A 27,761-nucleotide genomic window follows, 5' to 3' on the forward strand; every position below is an offset into this window, starting at 1 on the left:
GAGGAAAGGCAGGCGAGGGGAGATAAGATAGAGACATTTAAATTCCTACTTGGCATCATGAGTCGAGTCTTTTTCATTTGAAAGGAAGCTCTGAAATGAGAGGGGATAGGATGAAGTTAAGAGATGATAGGTTCAGGAGTAATCTAAGGAAATACTTTTTTACAGAAAGGGTGGTAGATGCATGGAACAGTCTCCCAGAAAAGGTGGTGTAGACAGAGATTGTGTCTGAATTCAAGAAAGTGTGGGATAGGCACGTGGGATCTCTTAGAGAGAGGAAGAGCTAATGGTTGCTGTGGATGGGCAGACTGGATGGGCCATTTGGCCTTTATCTGCCATCATGTTTCTATGAGCTAGACTCTCATCATTCTCAGAATAGTTTCCTTGCTTTACTTTTATTCTTTGAGATAGATACTCATCACCTTCAGACTAGTTCCCTTGCTGTAGTGTGCTCCCCTGCCAAGCCTGATTAAATACCAACTCCAACAGTGCAGAGACCTTAACAAGACTCTGCAGGGTGTCAGTGGATGCCTGGGGAATGAAGGATTATTAGTTGGCAAGAGAAAGATACAGCAGGGTTATCTTTTATTTGAAATAATATTCCCTGCAAAGAGTGCAAAAGGGCAATACAGAAACAATATAGATTGTGAATGTTTGCAGCAGCAGAGGAGACATTCCAATCTATTATAAATTGTAAGCTGCTATGACCTATTGAATTAGCGGGATATCAAGTGATCAATAAACATTATATTTGCCACTGAACAACCTCTTTAAGAGTATTTATTATTCTGCAGTCCAACTGGAAGAAATGGGAAAAACTGGACAATACCCATATGCAGACTGGAGAGTCGACAAATTAACTTGGATTCTCTATATAGCGCCGATATTGGCAGCTGCCGATTGTGCGTCAATCACACAACAGTGCCATGGGAAGGACGGGCTATAAAAATGAACAAATAAATAAAGAGAATTTCGTCTCAGGGAAAGAAAGGTGCCGGAAATGAAGGCCAGGGTTTTCTAGGCCTACATTTCCGGTGCCTATCTTTTCCTGAATTGTACCTACATAGGCGTTTTATATTATCTAACACCACTTCCAACATTAGTCAGGCCCATTGTGGCATTAAGCACTGTAAAGCGCCTACATAGGCACAATTCCAGTGCCTTTTATTTAGGTGCTGATAGGTGCTTTTTTTAATATTTTCTGCAGATTTAAACAATGTTTCTCAATTAAAGTAGGCGTCTAAGTTTAGGCACCGAGTCCCTAGGATCACCAACTCCCCAAAGAGAAAGGCAGGTGCGCAAACCTTGAGGCCCTTCAGGATCTGGTAGACCAGGAACTGGATGCGGTCCTCTGTCAGCTTCTCATGCTTCATGATCTTTCCCAAATCAGTGCCCATGAATGGCATGACAAGGTAGCTGGTGAGAATAAACACAAACATGAAAACAGGTTTGGGGCAAGAATCATTTTAATTTCATTTGCATAAGAAAAAACAGAACACAATGATGTGTTTGGGAATATATTGGCGGGGCTGTGGCACCAACAACCCACTCTATTCTGCTCTATAATCTGTTGACTGAGTGCCATGTTACCTTTTATACTGGCCAACCCTATATAGAGCTCACAAAAAATTACAATTTAGAGACCTGGGCCTCTAGCTGAATCTATCATCAGATCCAACCTCCTTTGTAACCATCTCTTTGCCAAACACATTTATTTGCGCAGCTAAACCACAAAGCAAACAGTCTGTATATGATATGATTTTCTAAGAGACGCGTCCCAGTCTTCTGATGGAACATCTCCTGTATAGATGTCCAACTATAGGTATAGAAATCACTCTGGGAAAAGGACTCCCTTAGAGTTCTGAGGGGTTGATTAAATTAAGGCTTCCAAACGGGGGCACAAATCCTGATGTGTCATCACGGTCACAGGGTGATGTCCTCATCCCTCCTTCACGGGGTAGGAGCAGTGATATTCTAAAATCCAGGCTTAAGAAGCCTCTGGACATCTGGAGAGGATCTGCTACCTACTGTTTCATAATGTTAGCTGAGGTACTTGAGAGAGATTATATATTTCTGTGCATGGGACCCTATACAACAGATATGTTCAAGGAGCTATTGATCTTATTTTAATCTTCCCTCCGCCTACCTTCAAAGACAAAATGTTTCCAAACTAGGCTTATAATTACACCAAAAACATGGTCATGCTCAGGTGGTCATCCCCCCATGGCCACATGCTGCAGGGAGATTTCATTATACTAGGAGGGAGGCTGTTCTTCCCCCAACACTCCTGGCCTCAACTCTACCACCTGGTACATCTGGTTCACAACAAGCAGATACAACTTTCTTTCTCCTGGTGCTTATTTTCCACCTGTTTAAACTTTTAATTAATTGAAATTGTAAAGAACAATATCAAACTGCAAAAATGAACATCAATGTTTCAAACAAAATCAGAGAGTACATTTTCAATGGTTTCCAACCCTGTCCTAGGGGACCACCAGCCAGTCGTTTTTTTGGGATAATTCTAATGAATATGCATGAGAGAGATTTGCATATAATGGAGGTGAAAGGCATGCAAATCTGCTCCATGCATATTCATTAGAGCTATCATGAAAACCTGACTGGCTGGTGGTCCTCCAGGACAGGGTTGGGAAACACTTCATTAGACGACTAACAAGGCTCACTACACACATAATTGAGAAGACTACCACAGTATGGTATGGCTCTATGGATAGCGCTGGTGCTTATTTTTCAAAAGCTGATTAAAGCAGATAGAAAAGAAATAGGAAAGGCGAGCAATACTTTCATTATAAAGAGACTTGCAAACTTCCCTAACAAAGTGTGCTCACAAAATAAAATATGAATTTCTTTCATCACAGTGGCAGGAAATGAGTAGAATACAGAGACGAGGCTAAAACAGGCTTGGGAAGTGCTAAGTATAGAAAAGCCTAAAGGTAAACACCATAAATCTCAAGTATTCTGTATAGTTTTTGAGTTCAGCATGAAATACCAAATTCTAGCAGAACTGCATCAGACTTTACAACAAAGGAATACATGGACAAACCTTCAATGATTTGAAGTGCAAACTCACCCACTGACAAGAACTTCCCAATTAATAAGACTGCAAAGTAGAAATAGAGGTCTTTTTTTTCCCAGCATGGTACATTTCAACTTATTCCATGTACAAGAGGAAATTATTTACTCTGCACTGGTGAAAAGTCACCAGAACCTCGTTTATATCTCAGAGTTCTTCCAAAGGCATTAAAGAGATATTAGAAACATGATGGCAGGTAAAGGCCAAATGGCCCATCTAGTCTGCCTATCCACAGTAACCATTATCTCTTTCTCTCTCCGAGAGATCCCATGTGCCTATCCCAGGCCCTCTTGAATTCAGACACAGTCTCTGTCTCCACCACCTCTTCTGGGAGACTGTTCCACGCATCTACCACCCTTTCTGTAAAAAGGTATTTCCTTAGATTATACCGGAGCCTATCACCTCTTAACTTCATCCTATGCCCTCTAATTGCAGAGATTCCTTTCAAATTAAAGAGACTCGACTCATGCGCATTTACATTACAAAGGTATTTAAAACTAAATAAGCAATTCATCATCAAACTAAATAAATAAATAAATGTCTCTATCATATCTCCCCTCTCCCGCCTTTCCTCCAAAGTATACAGATTGAGATCTTTAAGTTTGTCCCCATATGCCTTATGATGAAGACCACATACCATTTTAGTAGCCTTCCTCTGGACCGACTCCATCCTTTTTATATCTTTTTGAAGGTGCGGCCTCTAGAATTGTATACAATATTCTAAATGAGGTCTCACCCAATACCTCCTTTTTCCTACTAGCCATGCCTCTCCCTATGCAACCTAGCATCCTTCTAGCTTTCACCGTCACCTTTTCAACCTGTTTGGCCACCTTAAGATCATCACATACAATCACAACCAAGTCCCGCTATTGATGAAAACATGCTGGATTTACTTTCACTACAATGGCTTTGCTTATAGGAGAAGAGTGTGGTATAGTGATTAGAGCTACAGTCTCAGCACTCTGAAGTTATGGGTTCAAACCACACATTGTTCCTTGTGACCCTGGGCAAGTCACTTAACTACCCCATTGCCCCAGATACATTAGACAGATTATGAGCCCCCCCAGGACAGATAAAAAAAATGATTGAAGCACCTGTATATAAACCACATTCAATGTGGTTATAAAACTACAAAAAGGTGGTATACAAATCCCTTTCCCTCTTATAGCTCCAGTTTCTTAAGAATTATATCACCAGACATACGATGGAGATAATACTGGGGCTGGCTCTGCCTTTCCTATGTGCTGTGCAGCTCTACAGGTAAATAAAGCAGATTGTTTGAGGTGCCAGCATTGTGTTGTGTAATGATGAGAACTCAAGAGCCAAGAATTTGTCCTAGTCACTGCTCAGTAAGTCTCCTTGAGCAAATTTAACTTGCTGCAGCTTAAATGAAAAAGACTGTAAAGATGGCTAGCGTAGTGTGACAGCTACACATGCAGGAAGCACGTGAAGTCTCCCGCCCCGTGCTCTGAGCACCCACAGCGCTCCATAATAAATAAAGACCCCTTTTATGTTGTGTGACATTTTCTCTGTACTGTGGCCAACTGCACAAAAGGTTCTCTTAATTAAAGGACAGACTGAACAAACACAAGTTGTTCATTAAGATCAGCCAAAGATAGATGCAGGGAGTCTTCCAGGCAGTACAATTTAATTTATTCATCTGGATTTATATCCCTCTCCCCCATTGGTAGTTCAAAGCAAGTTACAGTCAGGTAACTCCCCCACAACCTCCACTTAAATAATCTCTTCCTCCCCAAAACACCAACCAAGTATTCAGATCCCTGAAATGTAATGTAATCTTATTTGTACTCTAACTGTAATCTATTTGTTATATCACACAGTAACGTACAGTCAATTTAATATCCAATTTGCAAGTTCTTCCGGAATTAATCCAGCTACCTCTCCTCCCTTGTAACCAAAAAAAAACCCAACGCACCAATACTGTTGTAACTTCACTGGAAATGTCCAGTTAGCTCTTTTGTAATCCGCCTTGAACTGCAAGGTATAGGCGGAATAGAAGTCCCTAATGTAATGTAATGTAATGTAATGTACAGTAGTTGGGTTTCTGTCCCTAGAGCAGCCATTTCCAATTCAGTCTCAAGGAACACCTAGTCCCATTGCATTTTCAGGATATCCGCAATGAATATGCATGGAGATAGGTTTGCTTGCAGAATCTCAGGGGCGTGTTAGGAGGCATGGTGCAGTTGGACTTATGACATTTTTCTGTCCTAATCAAACATTTAAGAATACATTCACTCGCTAAAGTTAGAAGGGAAAAGATTCCGTACAAATGTAAGGAAGTTCTTTTTCACCCAGAAAGTGGTAGAAATCTGGAACGCTCTTCTGGAGGCTATTATAAGGGAAAGCATCCTTCAGGGATTCAAGGCAAGATTGAGTTCCTACTGGAACAGAACATACACAAGTAAGGCTAGACTCAAATAGGGCACTTGTCTATGACCTAAGGGCCGCCGCGTGAGCGGACTGCTATGCACGATGGACCCAGATGGGCAATTCTTATGTTCTTATGTTCATTCAGGGCACAATGTGGACATCTGGGGCTAGACCTGCTTTAATAACAAATATGTTACTTTCTGCTGTGGAAACTCCGAACCATCAGACCTTATTTTGATTTTTATGCTTTCAGGCTTTTGGTGCAATCATTAGTTCTAAGTACTTTTTAGACTATTGTAATATGATCTATTTAGCATCTTGCAAAAAGAACATCAAAAGGATGCAAATCATTCAGAACACAGCTGTCCGACTAATATTTAACTTGAAGAAACTTGGTCATGTATCGGAATATTACTGGTTTCTATACTGGTTATGAAATGAAGCAAGAATATGATTTAAATTTGGTTGTATTTGTTACAAGACATTGCATGGTCTGGTGCCTAATTATTTTACTGTTAACAGAAAGTGCTTTACTCGTGATTCCAGACTATTTGCTTTCCCTCCTGTAAAAGGTTGTCTGTACAAACGATTTTTTTTAAACAAAATCCTCGCTTATCAGGGAGCCTTGTGGGCTAAGAGTTTTGATAGTTTTAAAAAATTGGTAAAAACTTATCTATTTGACAGATTTTTTAAAAATAACTGAATTTTAATTCACGGTGAATATATCGTATTTTAGAATTGTAAACCACACAGAACTGTAAGGGTAGCTGTGGTATATAAATGAATTGTTATGTTATGGGCCAAAAAGGTGCCCACACTGACCAGACGACCACTGGAGGGATGAAAATATGCCCTCCCCCCACCACATTCCCTCAGTAGTCACTGATCCCCCTACCACCCTCCAAAGATGGGAATGAAACAGTACATACCCGCCTGTATGATAGCTTCATATACTATGGCCAGCAGTAGCAGAACAGCAAGCAGGCCTATAGAGTACTCTTGTGGATAGTGCAGTTAACCATAGAGATGGGGACTCAGGCCCATACTCAGCTACACTTATTAGATTACATGAGCCTTCCAAAATCCACCCAAATCCTACTGTACCCACATACGGATGACACCTATAGGCATAAGGGCTACTGGTGTGGTGTACAGTTGGGTCCAGTAGGTTTTCGGTGGATGTTGGAGGGTTCAATCCGCTATAATAAAACCCCTTAGCATGCATATGCACTTCAATCTCTGTGTTCCGTACCTCCGTGGCGGCGTGCTGCACATGCGCAGTGCCTGCCTCAGCCGATTTCCTACCCCGATTTCCGATACCGGCTGACTTCCTACCTTCTGACTACGCTGCCGGGACCGCCTCTTCTTCTCACCCCCGGATTAGCAGCGGCAGCAGCCGCGAGGCATTTGCTAGGCCGGCCCACTTCAATAATGCGAGGCGGGCCGGCCCAGCAAAAGCAACGAGGCTGCCCGGGCTAGCAGATGCTGGACAAGGGGAGCGGGGAAGGGAGAATGGGTACTACTGGACAGGGGGGAGGTAAAAGTAAGGGAGATGGGCTACTGCTGGACAGGGGGAGCAGGGAAGGGGTGCTGCTGGACAGGGGGGAGGCAAAAGGAAGGGAGAAGGGCTACTGCTGTAAAGGGGGAGCAGGGAAGGGGTGCTGCTGGACACGGGGAAGGGAAAAGGAAGGGAAAAGGGGTACTGTTGGCAGGAGGAGCAGGGAAGGGGTGCTGCTGGACACAGGGGAGGTAAAAGGAAGGGAGAAGGGCTACTGCTGGACAGGGGGAGCAGGAAGCAAAGAAAGAAAGGCCTCAGTGCCCCATTGTGCTAAAAGTTTACACATCTATTCTAGCACCCATTAATATAACAGGCTTAGATACTAGTATACACTATAAAGGAGTTATGGTAGACATGATGTCAGAAGGGAGCTGAAGCCAGCTTGAGGAGCGGATGGAAAATGCTGCTCGTGCCGGCAAGCATTTCAAAAGGTTTGCTGGCTGGGAGGGGGGGGGGGACCAAGCAGCAGGGGAGAGTGGGGAGTGGTGCACAGTGATTTCAGGTACCACCACTCTAGGCACCAATGTCCTTTGCTATGTCACTAAAGGAGATACAGGGACCAAGCTTGGACGGCCATAACTAATTTTCACGACACCCCATTTTGACTGCACAATTTATGTAGGTGAATTCTGAATGTACAAATCTGCTACGGCTTCCGTTAGTTATGCTACAAAAAACCCTGACCTGTGGATAAATGTTACAAGTGATGAACATGTTAGAGTAGCATTTTAGATTTTCCAAAAATAACTTATAAAACTGCCCCATGGGTTTAAGGCGTGGCGCACTGGTAGAGCTGCTGCCTCTGCACCCAGGCAAGTCACTTACCCCACCCCCCCTTTTTACAAAACCGTAGTGCAGTTTTTAGTGCCGGCCGTGGTGGTAACAGCTCTGACCCTCATAGAATTCCTACAAGCGTTGGAGTTGTTGCCGTCGCGGCTTGCGCTAAAAACCGTGCTACGTTTTTGTAAAAGTGTGTGGGGGTGGGTGAGTTAAACCTCTAGTGCCCTCTGCTTTGAATGGAAACTTTGAAATGTCAATGCCACAAATAGGTGGTATACAAATCCCCATTCCCTTTCCTTACATATATGCATCAAGGCAGACACTAAGAAAATATGTCAGCTACATTTATGTAGTACAGAGTCATTTTATAAGGAACATCTCATTTTAGGTGGCATGAACTTGCATAGGATGTTGGTATTCTAATCATTTGTGCATTGTTAAGTGACAGTAACAGGCATAAAATAAACACTTTGATTGTGCACAGAGAGAGCATGCAAGTAAATTATAAAATAATTGCTACAATCTAGATCAGTGGTCTCAAACTCAAACCCTTTGCAGGGCCACATTTGGGATTTGTAGGTACTTGCAGGGCCTCAGAAAAAATAGTTAATATCTTATTAAAGAAATGACAATTTTGCATGAGCTAAAAAAACTCTTTATAGTTTATAAATCTTTCCTTTTGGCTATGTCTTAATAATAATAATAAGTAATTTATAGTTAAATAATAATAATAATTATTATTTTATTTTTATATACCGCCCTACCACATAGTTCTAGGCGGTTCACATACAGTACTAAAAGTATACAAACAGTGAATAAAAATACAAAATCTAAGAAAACTAAGATTATACAATAGTTAAATAAAATGCATTCACGAAAATAGATAGATATTCCTTAAAAAGTTCAACTGTAAAATCAATGTGCAAATTTCCCATCAATATTCTAAAACATCAGTTTACAAACTTTTCAAATAAATCAGTTTTCAATAGTTTCCTAAAAGACATGTATGAACAGGCCTGAGAAATAATAGAACTTATCCGTGAATCCATTTTACCTGCCTGAAAACCAAGCAATTTATCAAAGAATCTCTTGTAACGACAAGGCTTAATAATCGGGAACACAAATAAGTATTGCCCTCGAGTTATTCTTTTAAGTTTATATCTTTCAAAACATAGAGACAGGTAATTAGGCGCCATACCAAACAGTACTTTAAAACTGGTACAACCAAACTTAAACAGTACTCTAGCCTCAAAAGGCAGCCAATGCAACTGTTTGTAGGATGGAGTAATATGGTCATGTTTTTTCAGCCCAAAAATTAAACGGAATACTGGATTTTGTATATGTCTCAGTCTGTTTTGAAGCTTTTTTTGGGATCCCATGTATATTATGATCAAGAAACTGTTTTATTTTACTTTTGTGAGTATAATAAATATACTGAGGACTTCAAAATAGTACCTGGAGGGCCGCGTGTGGCCCCTGGGCCGCGAGTTTGAGACCACTGATCTAGATGGAGGCATTTGGATCACTCATATGGTTGGTATAAGTGATTGCTTCTCAAATCAAGACACATTTTTGGGCACTCGCATCTTATATAGAAAAATAGGTGCGTACTTTTCTTTATAAAATATGTCTGAAATAGGTACAATTTGCCACCTTAATTTAGGCGTCTAGTTACAAAAACTCTGGCATCGGGAACGTGTAGCTGTTCCCGATGCCAGAGATGGCCGGAACAAGGATGTGATCAGGATTTATGTACGGGTTTAAAAAAGGTTTAGACAAGTTCCTGGAGGAAAACCCTATAGTTTGCTATCGAGACAAACTTAGGAGATCCCACTTAATACCCTTGGATTGGTAACATGCAACGTTGCTACTATTTGGGGGTTTTGCAAGATAACTATAACCTGGATTGTCCACTCTGGAAACAGGATACTGGGTTAGATGGACCATTTACCAGTGGTCTGATCCAGTATGTCCTTTTATGGATTGAAAACTGGTTGAAAGACATAAATCAGAGAATCGATTTAAATGGTTAATATTCTTAACGGAGAAGGGTAAATAGTTGGGTTCCCCAGGGGTCAGTGCTGGAACTGCTGCTGTTTAACATACTTATCAATGATCTAGAGATGGGAATAACTAGTGAGATAATTAAATTTGCTGATGACCCAAAATTGTTAAATTGCAAAAGGACCTTGTGAGACTGGAAGACTAGGCATCAAAATGGCAGATGACATTTGATGTGGGCAAATGCAAAGTGATGCATGTGGGAAAGAGGAACCCGAACTATAGCTATGTCATGCTGGGTTCTGTGTTAGGAGTCACTGCCCAGGAAAAGGATCTAGGTGTCATTGTTGAGGATATGTTGAAACCCTCAGCTCAATGTGCGGCGGCTGCTAAAAAAGCAAATAGAATGTTAGGAATTATCGGGAAAGGAATGGAAAACAAAGATGAAAATGTTATAATGCCCTTGTATCGCTCTATAGTACGGCCGCACCTCGAATACTGTATGCAGTTCTGGTCACCATACCTCAAAAAAGATATAGCGGAATTAGAAAAGGTACAGAGAAGGGTGACAAAAATGACAAAAGAGATGGGACGACTTCCCTATGAGGAAAGGCTAAAGCGGCTAGGGCTCTTCAGCTTGGAGAAGAGATGGCTCAGGGGTGATATGATAGAGGTCTATAAAATAATGAGTGGAGTGGAAAGGGTAGATGTGATTTTCCAAAAATACTAGGACTAGGGGATATGCGATGAAGCTACCAAGTAGTAGATTTAAAACAAACCGGAGAAAATATTTCTTCACAGAATGTGTAATTAAACTCTGGAATTCATTGCCGGAGAACACGGTGAAATCAGTTAGCTTAGCAGGATTTAAAAAGGTTTGGATAATTCCCTAAAAGAGAAATCCAAAGGCCATTATTGAGATGGTTTGGGGAAATCCACTGCTTATTCCTAAGATAAGCAGCATAAAATCTGTTTTACTACTTGGGATCTAGCTAGGTACTCGGGACCTGGGTTCGCCACTGCTGGAGGCTGGATGCTGGGCTTGATGAACCTTCAGTTTGGCAATTCTTATGTCCTTATTCTTATGGTCTTATATGATGTATATAAATACAGTACTGATTATTACTGACACATACGAGTATGTGCACTCATTTGTTCCTGCCTCAGGGTAATTTTCTGCACTAATTTTCAAGCAGACTTTAAAAATAAAATAAAGATAGTTTCAAGTTTCAAGTTTAATAAATTTTGATTTTACGCAATATCCAATATTTCAATGCGTATTACATAATTCTAATATACAATAAAAGCCAGGGATGACAAATACAAATGAGACAAAATTATACAGACTAATCATTATGTTCTATTAATACAAACTGGAACAAATAGGTAAAGGGTAGAAATACAATTTATAAAATAAAAAAAAAGGAACATTTAAGGTTTGCACACAAGGATAGGGTCAATTAAGAAAGAATATAATAAAAATTGATTGAAAAAGCTTTAATTATTTTGAAATAATTCAAGAAATAAGATAATGTTAAGAATGATTAATCAATTTAAATGTAAAAGGCCTTTTGCGTAAAAAAAGATAAGAAGACTAAGATTAATATTAATGACCTTTTAAAAGAAGAGAAAACTAAGAAGATTAAGATCATCAAAGCACTTATAATTTCCATATTGATGTCTATTCATTTAATTCTTTGGGGACTAGGTACTGCGTTTATTGGAATGTTCTATCTATATATTGAATGCATCTTTATAAAGAATGCTTTTCAGACCGCATTTGAATTTGTCTAATGATGATTCGTTACGTAAATAGATTGGTAAATTGTTCCACTGTTGGGGTGCTTGTACTGAAAATATGGTTGCTCTTCTAGTCCCAATTATTTTCAAAGAAGGAATAGTTAATAAATTTTGTTGCGACGATCTTAGCGTCCTAAGTGAGGAGTAAGGTACATATACTACTCTTACAACATGGATGCCATATACGAGTATGTCAGTCTGTCTTTCCTGCCTAAACTCACTGTTCTAAAAGTATGCTTTAAGAACACATTCTGGCAGAAAGCCCAGAAGGGAGAGTGCTCTGTGGTTCAATGAGGCCTGAAAATGATTTCTAAATCCTGGCCTACCAGCTTAGGGGCTGCAACATGGAAAGAGCCTGGGATGTTAGACTAACAGCAGTCACAAGAACCAAAAGCACATTCCAGGCTGCTTTTAGTGTTAACTCATAGGGAAATGTGCAAGAGAAAGAGACGGCGAGGAACCATTGTGTCCGATCCTGGGACTGTGAAAGAGGCCAGCTGTCAGAACAAGGAACGTTGAAAGGTTCTGCGGTTGGACTGGGATAAAGGATGAAAGTGCTGGTCTTGGGCTGTGAATGACAGAAAGACGGTGCTGTGGCTGGTCTGGAGAAAGCACTGGAAGCGTTTTGAAGAAAGGCACGGAAGAATGCCTTCTTGCTGAGCTGGGAGAAAGTGGAGAGAAAATAATGCAGGGCAAGGGTAAAGAAGAGAGTGCTGGGGGTTGTCTTTTTTTTTTTTTTTTACATTATCCAATATTTTTATACCATTCAAAGAGGTTTCCAAAAATATGAAGCTGGATACAATCATTCCAGGAATTACACAATCAAAAATTAGGTCAATTAACCAATGCATGTTTCCTGAACAACATAGTCTTAATAGCGGAACAAAAAATATAATTTGTTATTTTAATAATACTGTATGCAATGGTAATGCATTCCATAATTTGGGAGCCCAGTATATGGTTTGCTTTTTAAAATTTATTTACTGCCTTTTCATAAATAGATTCACTCATAGCAGTTTGCAACACATTGAATGGTAATCAGTTACTCTTAAATATTTTCCTTATATGTCCCAGCAGGCCAGTCCTTCACCTAAAAGCTAGATTCTGTAACCAGTGTCTGTCAAAAAGAACACCAGTTACAGAATCCCCCCCAGCAATTGGCTGTCTCCCCTGTTGCAATGGTGATTGCCCAAACTGCCGCCAACTGCAGCACTTCGGGGTGAGAATCACGGCAGGAGAGATGAGGCATCTCCCCTGCCGTGATCCTCCCCCTGAAGTGCTGCGGTTGGCGGCATTTGGGGGGTCGCTATCGTGGCAGGAAAGTCAGCCAATCTCTCCTGCCGAGATGCAACCCTTCCACCCCTTACTAAAATACGGGCAAGATGGAGCCCAACCCCTCCTGCCCCGATGCAGCCCTCCCCCGATCGGATCCAGGCAGGAGGAAACCCAAACCCTCCTGCCCCGACGAACCCCCACAGCCCAACCCCTCCTGCCCCGATGCAGCCCCCCCCCCGATCGGATGTGGGCAGGAGGGAGCCCAACTCCTCCTGCCCCGGCGACCCCCCCATCCAATACAGGCAGGAGGGATCCCAACCCCTCTTGCCCCAACGAACCCCCACCCCCTGATTGGATATGGGCAGGAGGGAGCCCAACCCCTCCTGCCCCGGCGACACCCCCATGACCACCCCCCAAACCCCGTAACACCCCCTAACCCCCTCATCTGTCCTGCCATAATCCTCACCCCGAAGTGCCGCTGTTTGGGGGGTGGGGATCATCATTGTGACACACTGGAATAAATACTATGCAAATGTATGCAAAGATTTAAAATTATTAAAAATTATGTTAAATGGACTATTACTGTATATAGCCCAAGTCTCTATAATAAAGACTCATTGATTTTTTGAAAAATTAAGTGCACAAATAAACTAAATTCATATAAAGTAATATAAAAGCATACACACATTATAATCGAAATCATCATGATTAGAGCTGCGTTTTGTTAAATTTAAGCTTTTTCATTATGCATCGTGAGGGCACACGATGTGAATGCAAAATCTCATTGTATTAAACAACGGGGCAACTTTATATGAATTTACGGGTCCTTTTATCAAGCTGCGGTAGGGGTTTAACGCGCGTTAAACCGCCTGCCACGCTAGCCGCTAACACCTGCATTGAGCAGGCGTTAGTTTTTTAGCTAGCCACGGGGGCTGGCGCGTGATGAAATGTCTGACGCGCTAACCCCGCTAGCGCGGCTTGATAAAAGGACCCCCTTAGTTTATTTGTGCACTTAATTTTTCAAAAAAATCAATGAGTATTAAAGAGACTTGGGCTATATACAATAATAGTCCTTTTAACATAATTTTTAATAATTTTTAAATCTTTGCATACATTTGCGTAGTATTTACTCCAGCGTTTTCTTGATTATAAGGTATGACAATACGTGATATATATATTCTCATCTAATATAATAAAAGCCTAAGCGCGCATGCGCACTCTTACCAGCGTGTTCCGTTTTCCGGGCACTGTAGGTCCCCACAGGTAGGAGTGCGCATGCACACTTACCACGCACATCTCTCTTTCTCTCCTGAGGCGGATGTCGGCCGCGGTGGCTGTCGGCGGCTGCAGGCCACGGTGGCTGTTGGCGGCTGCAGGCCACGGTGGTTTGAGGCAGCTGTCGGCAGAGGGCAGACACGAGGTAAGGGATGCTGCTGGACAGGGGAAGAGACGGGGGGGGGGGAGAAAAAGGAAGGGAGGCCTACTGCTGGACCGGGGAGCAGGTAAGGGGTGCTGCTGGACAGGGGGGAGATTAAAAAAGGGAGAAGGGCTGCTGCTGGATAAGGGGAGCAGTGAAGGGGTGGTGGTGGATACAGGGAAGGTAAAAGGAAGGAAGAATGGGTGGACAGCTGAGGAAAAAGAAAGACAGAAATACAGAAAGCGGCTAAGGAGAGAGAGAGAGAGAAAGAAATAAAGACAGACACACACACACATATATTCTAGCACCCATTAATGTAAAGGGCTATAAGACTAGTTTAATATATTCAAGTAACTTATTTGTGGTTTTTAGATATTTAAAGTTAAAATAAATGTTATCATTTTATCATATTGTGTTTTAATATAGTTTTTCCTGCATTTTTTTATGATTATTAGTTTAATAAAGTTTTTGATAATTTTATTATAGATATTTGGGGCAATATACACTATATTTGTGCTTATTCACAATGTTTCTATATTTATATATGAATTTTTCATGGCTCTTAAATAGTGTTAAGATTGTTTGACAAAACTAAGCTTTTGATAATAAGTTTATTTGATTAATAATGATTTTTATGCAATTTATTAAGTACAGAGCTGGACCAAGGAATTTAAATCTCAGCCTCTGAAAGGCTGGATAAAATGAGCTCTGTTGGCAGCTATTTTTTTTCATTCGTTTCTGAAGACAATCATAGTCTTGTGGTCTCTTGGGTTGAGTAAGGCATTCTTTGCCCCTCCCTAAATAGTCATAACTGCTATGGAGTAAACTTGTATACTCAAGAACAAGAAGCAGCAGGAATCTGAAACAGGATATTCATCAGCTTGGGACAGTTAAGTGAACAGCGAAAACAACCAACTAATCCACAACACAGAGGAAGCCTACAAAATCCTAAGTGGAATAGAGTGGGTACAAGTAAATAAATTTTTCACTCCGTCATAAATTACAAAGACTAGTGGAAATTCGATGAAGTTACAGGGAAAGAAAATAGTTAAGCTCTGGAATGCATTGCCAGAGGTTGTGGTAAAGGCGGATAGCATAGCAGGTTTTAAGAAAGGTTTGGACAAATTCCTGGAGGAAAAGTCCATAGTCTGTTATTAAGACATGGGGAAAGCCTCTGTTTGCCCTGGATCAGTAGCATGGAAAGTTGCTACTCTTTGGGTTTTGGCCAAGTACTGGTGACCTTGATTGGCCTCTGTGAGAGCGGGCTGCTGGGCTTGATGAACCATTTGTTCTGACCCAGTAAGGCTATTCTTATGTTCTTGTGGAAAATAGGAGAAAACATTTTCCTCTATTTCTGTGACTCTGTGAATACATTTCAGGCTTGATTCTATAAAGTGATGCCTGCTGCGTAAAGTGTCTACAAAATAGGCACCTGCCACGTGCCAAACACTGAAAGGCGCTGTTTCCAGAATCGCAGCTCGTCGGGATCCTAAGCACCGTAAATATAGGCCAGGGTTTCACAAGCCTACATTTCCGGTGCCTAGGGTCCCATCAGAATCACGGCCAGCAGCGCATAGTGATGCCAATGTCTGGTGCCACCCCTAATCATGCCCACTTCTAGGCTTGGCATCACTATGCGCTATGATGCACCAGAGACCTAGGAGTTGGTCCTGAAGGCTGCACAGCATCGCCTTTTTTATTGTAATTACTTTTAATTGGTTTTAAATGATGCAGTCAACTATACATCATTTAGCACCAATTAAAACAATTAAGTTAGGCAGTGGTAGGACGTCTAATGCCAGGCCTTTATGTTAAACTGTACCTGCTGTGCGCTACCTTGGTAGACCTTTTCGTAAAGGTGGATAATAACTCTCAATTAATCTCTTATCTGGTGGCAACGTTAATAAGTACATGTCACACACTTTCAAACGTATATATTAAATTTCCAGTGTTAGTGCATTTTCGAGAGAAAAAAAAAATTGCCATGACTTATGAATCAACCCTTATATATACAATTTAATGGTTGCCTGTTGTTTATCGCATCTGTTTTAAATGATTGATATTGGTACACTGCGGGACGTTATCAGGATACTGCAAGTTATCTGAGAGCTAATTTGAAATTTTATCTTCCAGGGCGTGTACTGCACTCAGGAACAGCTGGGACTTAATGATTCCTCAGTATCACCGCTGGAGACTGAATAGTTGGCCCTTATGAGTGGAAGAAACTGTGGATTTAAAAGGAGAAGACTCATTTAACTATGGGCTCCTTTTACTAAGGCGCGCTAGCGTTTTCAGCGCACGCAGGAAATGACCGCCTGCTACGCTTCTAGAACTAATGCCAGCTCAATGCTGGCGTTAAGGTCTAGCACGCGCTATTCCGTGCGTTAAAGCCCTAACGCAGCTTAGTAAAAGGAGCCCTATGTTTTAAGAAACAGCTACGGCAATATTTGCTTCATGAGGCTTTTGCACTGTTTTGACTGTAGATTGGTTTACGGAAACTGTGTTGGATTGTCATAAGGAAGCGCAATGGAGCACTTGTATAACTGTATATTAGTTGTGCTTTTGTTTTAGAAAGTTATATTTTTTTTATTGTGTATTCTCTGTTCTGTACAAGGGCGGGTTATATATATATATAATAAACTATAAACTATTGTGGATATCCCGAAAACCTGACTGGCAAGGGAGATATTCTAGGACCAACTAGGGAACAGTGGCCTAATGTGTCTTCTGCTAAAGGGGTACCACTTGCCTTGGTGTCTGCGTGAAGAGAGCTTAGAGACGTAAATGGGATGAAATTAAGTTTGGAAGGTAGAATGTCGACTACGCATGCTAGGATCGGAGCATCAATGATATCTGTGGCTGGCGTAGAACTATGGAATGCCTCGCCTGGTATCCTGCGGTTTTGTATGGGGAGGATGAATTTTAAGAAAATGCTGAAAACTCAATTATTTGCCAATGCCTTCTTATGCTAAGGTATATTTCAGTTGATAATCGCCTTTTAGAATTTATTTTTGACACCAATGTATGATTTAAAGCTTGCTTGTATTCCTGAATTGATTGAATTTGCGCTCTATCCATGTTTATAACAGGGACGATTAAGGATGTTGTTTAGACATGTCTATGTTATATGTGATAATCGTAGGGAAACAAGATTTTATGTAGGCGAGATGGAAACCGCATAGTTGTATGCGATATATAAATTTTTAAATAAATAAATACAGAAGCATGGGAGCGAGTATGCAGATGGCTCTCCCCACCAGGAATGCCGTGAGAGGAGATTTAAGTGGTTTTAAAGTGGTTAGAATCCAATTTGTCTTTTGCTCTGTTTTCCTGCCATCCACACAATAGGAAACACAAGTTTTCCGAGAGGCTGGGTACAGAACAGGATTAACCCTTTGGTATGCTCTAGGCAAATGAATACATTGAACCAATGGCACAGTGAGGGGGCGGGAGAGGGAGTGGACTGCTCTGGGTGCTGTCATGGTGGGAGCACCGACACCTCTGCATCCTCCCCATGCCACGCACACGCCGTCCATTCCCTCCTCCACGTACCTATTTAAATGTTCTCCAGCATGAGCAAACTCTCCAGCCTTCTGAAATCACTTCCAGGTTGCAGGGCCAGGAAGTGACATCAGATGGAAAGCCAATGCTGGCATGGGCAGCAGGCTGGAGAAGCTGCTCACACTGGCAAAGATTTAAAGAGGTATTGGGGGGGGGAAGAGAGGGTGTGAATGTGGCATGGGGGACAGGAAAGGAGCGGGGAGAGGCGATACTTCCACCCTGGGCACCTCCTACCTTTGATACGCCACTACATTGAACCGCTCCATTCAAATAGAAATAGAAATTAAACTCCCACAGGTGGGTTCTCCTTGGCACTGACTACAAAGGAAATAATCAGAAACAGTAGATAAGGAACGCCACTCACTGATGCCTCCTGTTGACTGTGGGCAGCAGTGGCTCTGGTTTCTCCACTCCCACTTTCTTCTGCTAGTAGTAGATTTATCAGTGCAGACTTAGGGCTAGATTCACTAAGCCCACCGATCGTGTTTGCCATCGTGAACCGACCTGATTTTCCTCCGACCCCATTCACTAACCTCTTTTCCGATCATCCTCCGGTCTACGCATGCAAAGTAGGAAAGACGCGATCCACTAAACTAAAGAAGGCACACCGATTGGGCTGGCTGATCCAAAAACAAGCGACTTTGCCCCGATTCTCCTGCTCACCCTGTCCCGACTCTTTTATGCTGGCCACACTGCTCTCTGCCCGATTCTCCTGCTTGCCACCCCGCTCTCTGCCCCGACTCTCCTGCTTGCCATCCCACTCACTGCCCCAATTCTCCTGCTTGCCACCCCGCTCACTGCCCTGACTCTCCTGCTTGCCACCCCCCTCACTGCCCCGACTCTCCTGCTTGCCACCCCGCTCACTGCCCTGACTCTCCTGCTTGCCACCCCATTCACTCCCCCATTCTCTTGCTTGCCATCCCGCTCACTGCCCCGACTCTCCTGCTTGCCATCCCGCTCACTGCCCCGACTCTCCTGCTTGCCACCCCGCTCACTGCCCCGACTCTCTTGCTTGCCACCCCGCTCACTGCCCCGACTCTCCTGCTTGCCATCCCACTCACTGCTCCGACTCTCCTGCTTGTCGCCCTTCCCTGCGGCGTGAGCCTGTGGTTTTAATCTGCTTTAAACCCATGGGTTAAAACCACGGGCTCACGAGTAAAAAAGCAAAAAACAAACAAACACCAAAACGTGGACAGCAAACCCATGCGCAGACCATCTGCAGGCAAAGTAGATGGTCTGCGCATGCGTCAGGATCACTCTCCAGTGATCTGTGTCGTTGGTGAGGGGCACGCCTCCGATCGCCCCCATTTGCATGAGGGTGCGTTGTGGATTAGTCGGCCTGCCTCGGATCACCCACGGATCGGGTAGGATCGGTGGGCTTAGTGAATCTAGCCCTTAGGGCAAAATTTTGTCTTGGAAGCCACTGAATTAGCATATTTTAAAAGGGTCCTTTGTAAATATTTAAGCCCTAGCATATGCCTAGTTCACCTGCCCTGTCAGGCTTACACCCTGAAGAAAGGGAAAAATTTAAGGTTTAATTATGTAATTTGACTGCCTCTATCTATCTATCATCCTCCCCAAAGAGCTCAGAATGGGTTATAATTTTCACAGTGTTACAATACAGGGTTTACATACAGTGTGTTGCAATATATCTTTATATACCAGAGATAGCAAAGCAATGTACATAAAAGAAAGCTAATTGGCAGACATAAGAAAAAAATTACACAAGAAGGATGGAGGCAGCATGATCAATATAATCTACTTAGAGATGCAGGCAAATGACCTGGCAGAAGTGCAGTGCATTAATTAAACAAAAGGATGGAGGGGGTGGGGGAAGGGAGGGGGTGGCAAGCTGGACCCAAAGGGCCTATCAATAAGTGGGGGGGGGGGAAAGCTTTTAAGAAGCATCCCCGTTTCCCTCTCGTTACTCCCCATCCCTCTACCCTTCCTTTTATTTTTATTTATCATTGTAATTAAAACTTCCCTATCCCCTAAAACCTCTCGTTTCTAATCAGTCTTAATTCGTCATAGTTTTAGGTTTACCCTCTTTTTATTTTATCTCACCAAAACTAAAAATTTTATTAGACCTTTTAAATTTTTAATATTGTAAACCGCCCATATATATAGGTGACGGTCGGTATATCAAGCCATGAATAAACTTGAAACAGACAGAGTAAGGGCTCCTTTTATCAAGCCGCGCTAGCGCTTTAACGCATGTAATAGCGCACGCTAAACCGCTGGCCGCGCTAGCCGTCGCCGCCTCCTCTTGACCAGGCGGTAGTTTTTGGCCAGCGCAGGGGTTAAGGCGTGATGAAAAGTCAGGCGCGTTTTACCCCGCTAGCGCGGCTTGATAAAAGGAGCCCTAAATGTTTCGAGGGGGAAATTACCAGAGCCGAAAGTGGGATAGTGGACAGATGAGAGGGTAAGGTGAGGAAAGGAATGTAAAGAGAAATCTTGGAAATCTTGGAAAAGCTGATTTGGATAAAAGGAAAAGAACAAAAGAAGTGGTTATAATGTCTTGAGATGCTGGAGTAGAAGTGGAAAACAGAAGTCCTACATCACAGGCAGAAGTGCAACAATGTCTTGAGTACACCCCATCTCAAAAATACAGTCTAAATTAGAAAAAAGTGCAAGCTGTCCAAATGGTCACGACAGAATAAATTATTTTGATAGTTTCTACTTTAGAAGCTTAAGTTTTAAATAATTATTTTGATTTCTATGTTTCTTTCACTTTGTAGTAAGAATGTCGGCTCTTTTCCTGATGAAGCTCTTTCCAAATTAACGAGAGCGAAACGGAGATCTTCCGTAGCCACCATGATACCATGCTACTGAAGCTAAGTAGTTTAAGATCTATATATGGAAGTTATAAACTCCGACAGTTCTATTTTAGAATCATAATTTATAGAATCTCATAGAATCATTAATATTAAAATTTTGAAAAAAACTATCTATAGAGGGTTTCTGATAATATGGAGCGCATATTGGAGCAGTGAATAAAGATCGATGATAGCTCACCCTATGGTTATCAGCTTGTAAGACATATCGAGCTTTTAGCCGTGAGCGCTTGAGACCCTTTCTATACTCTCCTTGAGCTCGTATTAGAATCCTTTCCTACTTGCGATTTAGCCTTTTTTAAGGTTTTTTTGTGTGTTTCACGACTTTTTGGAGGATATTTGGGCAAATATGTGTACCACATATAAATATGAGAGAATGTATGGGGTTTAGTAGTTCATTTAATAAAGTGTGGAGCCCATGGAATACGTTTGTTACCTCGCAATAAGGGTCATGTATGTTTCCTTTTCTTAGATTTCTTTACACATCCAGGGTGGGTGGGTGGGGGGAGGGAAATGTATTGTGAGGATTTAAATTACTTAATTATAATATTGTAATCACATCATATGTCTTATTGCATTAATAATTTGGAGAAGGTTGGGAGAAAATGATTGTTTTATGTGTTACTTGTGTAGTTAATAGTGCGTTTTTTTGCAGTATTTTTTATTCAATTAATTGTATTGCACTGTCGAAGTTTGAAAATCAATAAAGATTTAAAAAAGAAAAAAGTGCAAAGAGCAACCACAGAAGACGGAACTCTTCCCCAATGAAGGAAAGCCAAATCAGTTTAGGTTCTTCAGATTGGAGAAGAGATGGCCGAGAGGAGTTACGATCGAGGTCTTAAAAAAAATGATGAGTGGGCTGAAATGTGTCAAGTTAGGATAAAAACTTGTACCAGAAAAAAACTTGCACTGTAACTATGGCACATTACAACCTGTTAACTGTATATTATGTATGTTAACTTGTAACCCATCCTGAGCTCTTTGGGGAGGACGAAATAGAAAACAAATTAAATAAATAAATAAACAAATAGGTGTAGCTGGATCACCACGACATGCCTTCTAGGACCACAGAGGAAATATTCTAGAGCCCCTGTTTTTGCACTGATCCCAATAGTAAGATAAGGTAATCAAGGCTGCCCACTTTTCTAGTTGGGAGGATCGTATATGGAACAAGGAGTCTGTACCTTCCAGTTAGGAGTTTAAAGGACAGGAGTGGCTGTGGCTACCTTCTTGGGCGCTCTTAAGTCTCGTCTCCTGAAGACGATCTCATGGCGAAACACAATCTGGTGTAGAGCAAGGCTGGCTTTAAGCGTTATTACCATTGGCTTCAAAAGCGGATATGAGAAGAACTTAAACAGTTTTCCATTCAATGACATTTGATAGATAGAGTAGATTTAAAGCACAAGCTGCTGTGAAGATTTCATGGATTGTAAGCTCTTCTGAGCAGGGACTGACTATTGTACACCTTTCAGCGCTATAGAAATAATAAATAGTAGTAGTAATGGGACTACTTACTATTAATAGTATATTAAACTTTGCTCTATTTACCTCTTTTTAGGTGTTTTTTGGGGGGAGTTAAGAGGGAGTAGGTTAGAGAGTTGCGCGGGGACAGAAATCCCACCCATCCCCTCACGTCCCCGTCAGGATCCTCTCCGTCCCCACCCGTTCCCGCATGGAATTACCTCCATCCCCGCCCATCCCCATAAAAAGCAGCAATTTCTTCTGACAGGATCATCAATTCCACAGTTTCTTTTGTGTTTGCGCTGCTGTTTTCCTTGTGGAATCTCTTTGGTGGAACCCTTTTTTTGTTTTCTGTTCAGGTAATTAACTTATAAACCCCCTCTTTTACTAAGACTGACGTGTCCATTATATTATATGGACGAACCCTGCTTCCAAAGCCTTCCATCCCCGTGGGAGTCCCGTGGGCTAGAGGGGGATCCCCATGGGAGTCTCGTGGGCCAGAGGTGGGTCCCCATGGAAGTTCTGTGGGTTAGGGGGGATTCCCGTGATCCCCGTTCCCGTGCAGACCTCTAGAGTAGGTGTGTTATTTATATTGAAATAAAATAAACTTATTTTATGTATATAATGCAATAATGATTTTATGTATATAATGATTTTATATATATAATGCAATAATGATTAAACAACTACAGACAATTCAGAATACAGCTCTGAGACTCGTCTATTCATTGAAAAAACATGATCACATTACTGAGGCATTCATCAATTCTCATTGACTTCCAATCCAGGAAAGAATACAATTTAAATTCTACTGTATACTATTTAAAACTATAAATGGAGACAGCCCAACCTACCTAAACGACCGCCTCATCCAAACCACCTCTACCAGGCATAGAAAAACACACACCCCATTCACTTACCCCCCAATCAAAGAAGTAAAACGGAAAAAAACTATACAACGGACTACTGGCCACTCAGGCAGCGAAGATAGACAACCAAGTCTCCAACCTATTGACAACAACCCCAGACTACAAGATGTTCAGAAAGGAAATAAAAACTATACTCTTCAAGAAATCCCTTAATAAAGCTTAATACCATGATAAAGCTTAACCCCCCTCTTACCATCCCCTCCCTAACCCCAGATCCTACTTTTCCCTCTCTTGGAAACCTTCTCTGATCTAACGTTGTAACCCTTCTTCCATAACTCTTTTTGTAATCCGCTTTGAACCGAAAGGTAATGGCGGAATAGAAATCTGTAATGTAATGTATAGTTAAGTTGAATGACTTATTAAGTAAATGGCATCATTATTGTAAACTCCCTTCTTGGGCACGACACAGGCAAGGGTGCTGCATCTTTATTAGGACATTGTGGTCATCAAGCCAAGCCTGTTTAGCCACGCCTTCTTTTTGAATTATTTCTCTCGGCGCTACCCGCGGTAGAATTTTTAGGCCCTCTTTTACTAAGGTGCGCTAACCGATTAGTGCGCGCTAAACATTAACGCGTGCATGCTAAGTCTATGGACGTGTTGGCGTTTAGCGCGTGCCAATCAGTGAGTGCACCTTAGTAAAAGAGGGGGTTAGTATAACAGGTGCTTCTCTCTGGAATTCACCCCCTGCCGTACCACAAAGCGGCACTACAATTTAGGAACAATACAAATAATTAATGACGTCTCAGCTAATTTCACTCAATCTTCCTCATTAGACTATTCTCCAGTTTCTTGCTTGGACCTGTATCTTACGCTTATTTTCAAGAAAAGCCTTTAATTGTTTGGGATCAAAGAAAAGATATCTATTAGATTCATATAGGATTAAGCATTTACAGGGAAAACCTAAAAAGAAATGGGCTCCCATGGATAAAAACTGGGGGCGCAACATCAAAAACTGCTTCCTTTTTTCCTGTGTATCCACACAGACATCAGGAAATATCCATACTTTCCCTCCCAAAAATAATTTACCGGAAAAACAGTCTCATCACCCAGTCTTTATCGGACCCAAAAACGAATGTCACCAGGAGTGTTGATCTTATACACTCTTCCTCAATAGATGTTTCCAATAACTGCGTGACATTCAAGTTGTCCATGGGTAATACTCCCTGAACCTGGGCTTGTCGTTTGTTTCCCCGGCACAAAGTAAACTCTGGAGAATGGAGGCACAGTTTCTTTCGGACCCCCCCCCCCCTGAATTTCCATCAGCTATCTCTTAAGCAGTTCAATGGGGGGTATGTTCTTGGATTGAGGAAAGTTAACAAAATGTAGATTTAACCTTCTGGTATAATTCTCCATTTTCTCCACTTTACTTCTCAGTCCCCTGACTGTAAGTCAGTGTGTTAGATTTATTTTCTTTCAGGTCTTTCTGAGCTTCCTCCATTTTCCTCTCTAATTCAAAATGTTTAGCTTCCTGTGTGACAATTCTGGTCTTAACATCTTGCAAGGAATTATTCATTAACAGTTTATTTCCAATTACTATCTTCTCCAAGCGTGCAATAGTGTCCCAGATGGAATCCAAAGTGACATTTGTAGGTTTAACCATGGGAATAACACTGTGCTCACCAGTATTCTGCTGCAGCTGGTCATGGTCTACAGACCTGGAGCTTCCTCGGGGCCATGAACCTCCCACAGCTCCTTCAGTCTCCAAGGGGAGCTCTAACTCAGCTCCCATACTGGTGTCCCACATACAAGTGTCTCCTCCTGCGCTCCGAAACCTCCCCTCCGATGACGAAAAATCAGCAGGACTACTCTCTCTCTCGGACTTCACCCCACGCTTGTTTGAACTCTGTTACCGTTTTCTTCTCCACCACCTCCCTCGGGAGCGCATTCCATGCATCAACCACCCTCTCCGTAATTAAGAATTTCCTAACATTACTCTTGAATCTACCACCCCCTCAACCTCTGGTTTTACCATTTTCCTTTCTCTGGAATAGATTTTGTTCTACGTTAATACCTTTCAAGTATTTGAACGTCTGAATCATAGGTGATGAGTCAAAAGCGCGTGAGGACAAAGGCGCGCCGACAAGCGAGCACGGACAACTGAGCGTAGGGCTTAATCACGCTGAAGAAAACCTGTATTTTAAAGGGCTCTGATGGTGGGGGGGGGGAACCCCCCCACTCTACTTAATAAGGATCGAGCTGCCTCACGATGCCGTGTTGGGGGGTGTAACCCCCCATATTATACTGAAAACTTAACTTTTTCCCTAAGAAAACAGAGAAAAAGTTAAGTTTCCAGTATAATGAGGGGGGTTACAACCCCCCAAACCCCCCACAACGCCAGTGCGATCTCTATTAAGTAAAGTGGGGGAGTTCCCCACCAACACCCCCCCTCGGAGCCCTTTAAAATACGGTTTTTCTTTGGCGCAATGAAGTTCTGCGCTCAGTTGTCTGCGCGCCTTTGTCCTCGCGCGCTTTAGACTATGAACCAAATCATATCTCCCCTGTCCCTTCTTTCCTAGTCTAGGTTATACATATTCAAGGCTTCCAGTCTATCCTACATAGCACATATGTATTTATAGGTAGAATGTACACATTTAAATGTATATTAAGATTAGAGCACCAGAACTTACACATGCAAATGTAACATATGTAAATGCTCTTTGTGTGCTATACATTATTCTACATATTGTGCATGAAATGTGCAGAATGCAAGGGGTGTATACATGAGTTGAACTGTAACAGCCATAGCCCGTTTACCCAAACTAGAATCACATAAACGCTAACAAGCAGTCTGGGGAGGTAAGAGAATATGCTTTTATTTACACAGAATTAGGGATCTGTTTTCCCCTCACAGAAACCAGGTGCTTTCCCAAAATACACTGCCTCTCTCAGTTTAGTTTAGTCAGTCCAGAGTTCTGGGTGTCAGTCCTTCACGTCAAGCCATGAGCACAGTTCATGCAACCCCGCCTCTGAGAGAGTTTTAAGATGCAGCCTTTTTACTTATTCATGTGCAAGCAAAAAACACTTCAGTTCAGCAGTTTCCCACCTCAGTTGGGAATAAGTTACAGTTCTCTCCTGACCCTCCATGTCCTTTCTTCACTCTGGGACTCCTGGTTCTGATCCTGGCTCTACCTTTTAAATGTTCCTCCTCTACTTCCTGGTTTGGCACTTTCCTCCTTTCTCCCTCTCCTGAAGCTGTTTTCCTTTCTGAGCTGTCCTTGCCTTTCTTCCAGCTGGCCAGGAGGGGGAGGGCTGGAGGTTCCTCCAGGAAACTTTCAGTCTGAGGAGCTGAACTAACCCAGGGAAGGGGCAAGGTTGCATAGCCTCTGTCCCAGGGACATGGGTGGGTCCTACATTTACTCATATAACTTGTTGACTACTATAAGTTACATACTAAAACAGGGGACCAGTAGATCGTGAAGACAACGCAAGTTGATTGCGGAGGCCATCCCGTGCTCCGTGATAGACTCGCGTTGCCTTCACATTCTACCTGCTTCCTGACGCGGTAAACAGAAGCGCCAGGCCGACCAGCTTTCCCCCCTCACCCACCGACGTCAATTCTGATGTTTGAGAGGAAGTTCCATGCCAGCCAATTGCTGCCTGGCTGACCCGGAAATTCCTCTCCGACGTCAGAAATGATGTCATGGGGAAGGCTGGTCAGCCTGGTGCTTCTGTTTACCGCGTCAGGAAGCAGGGAGCGCTCACAACTCGGTGGCGGGCAGCTTGGTGGCCTGTTCCTCGATGGCAGCAGCGGTGGCTTGGGGAGGGCAGGGAGAAAGAAAGAAAGGGGGGCAGACAGGGAGACAGAAATAAGGGAAACAGAAAGAAAGGGGGGACAGGGAGACAGAAAGAAAGAAGGGAAACAGAAATAATAAAAGAAAGGGGAGACAGAAAGAGAGAAAGGGGGCATGGAGAGAGAAAGACAGACAGAAAGAAAGATGGCAGGGAGACAGAAAGAAAGAATAAGGCAGGGAGAAAGAAAAGGGAGGGGGCAGGGAGAGAGGAAAAAAAAGTTGTGGGAGGGAATAAGGTCTGGAGGAGAGGAAGCATGCAGGAGGATGAAAGAAGGGAAGAAATATTGGATGCACAGTCAGAAGAAGAAAGTGGAACCAGAGACTCATGAAATCACCAGACAACAAAGGTAGGAAAAATGATTTTATTTTCAATTTAGTGATCAAAATGTGTCCGTTTCAAGAATTTATATCTGCTGTCTATGTTTTGCACTATGGCTCCCTTTTACTAAACCGCAATAGCGGTTTTTAGCGTAGGGAGCCTATGAGCATCGAGAGCAGCGCAGGGTATTCAGCGCAGCTCCATGCGCTAAAAAACACTATCGCGATTTAGTAAAAAGGGAGGGGATATATTTGTCTATTTATGTATAGTTGTTACTGAGGTGACATTGCATAAAGTCATCTGTCTTGATCTCTTTGAAAACCCCCTGGAATATAAATGATAATTAACATTTTCTCTGTGTACAGTGTGCTTTGTGTTTTTTGAAATTTTATTGTTGGTAGATCATTTTGACTTGGTCATTTTAAAAGTGGCTTGCGAGCCCAAAAAGTGTGGGCACTCCTGCACTAAAAAGTGACATGGGTGGGTCCCACATTTACTCATATACCCCCTCCTTTACAAAGCCATACTAACATTTTTAGTGCCAGCCACAGCGGTA

The 27,761-nt window shown here is 42.3% G+C and overlaps 1 protein-coding gene across 3 annotated transcripts in view; it reads right to left on the minus strand.

Annotated features, from left to right (window-relative positions):
* MAPK12 (mitogen-activated protein kinase 12) overlaps positions 1-27,761 on the minus strand; it is a 96,986-nt gene that overhangs the window by 48,071 nt on the left and 21,154 nt on the right. For all 3 annotated transcript variants that reach the window (XM_033958439.1, XM_033958440.1, XM_033958438.1), the window contains exon 4: positions 1,302-1,413. In XM_033958439.1, the coding sequence (XP_033814330.1) occupies positions 1,302-1,413 (112 nt within the window). The remainder of the gene's footprint in view (positions 1-1,301; positions 1,414-27,761) is intronic.

This window comes from Geotrypetes seraphini, chromosome 9 (assembly GCF_902459505.1).
Source record: "Geotrypetes seraphini chromosome 9, aGeoSer1.1, whole genome shotgun sequence".
Classification (NCBI taxonomy): domain Eukaryota; kingdom Metazoa; phylum Chordata; class Amphibia; order Gymnophiona; family Dermophiidae; genus Geotrypetes; species Geotrypetes seraphini.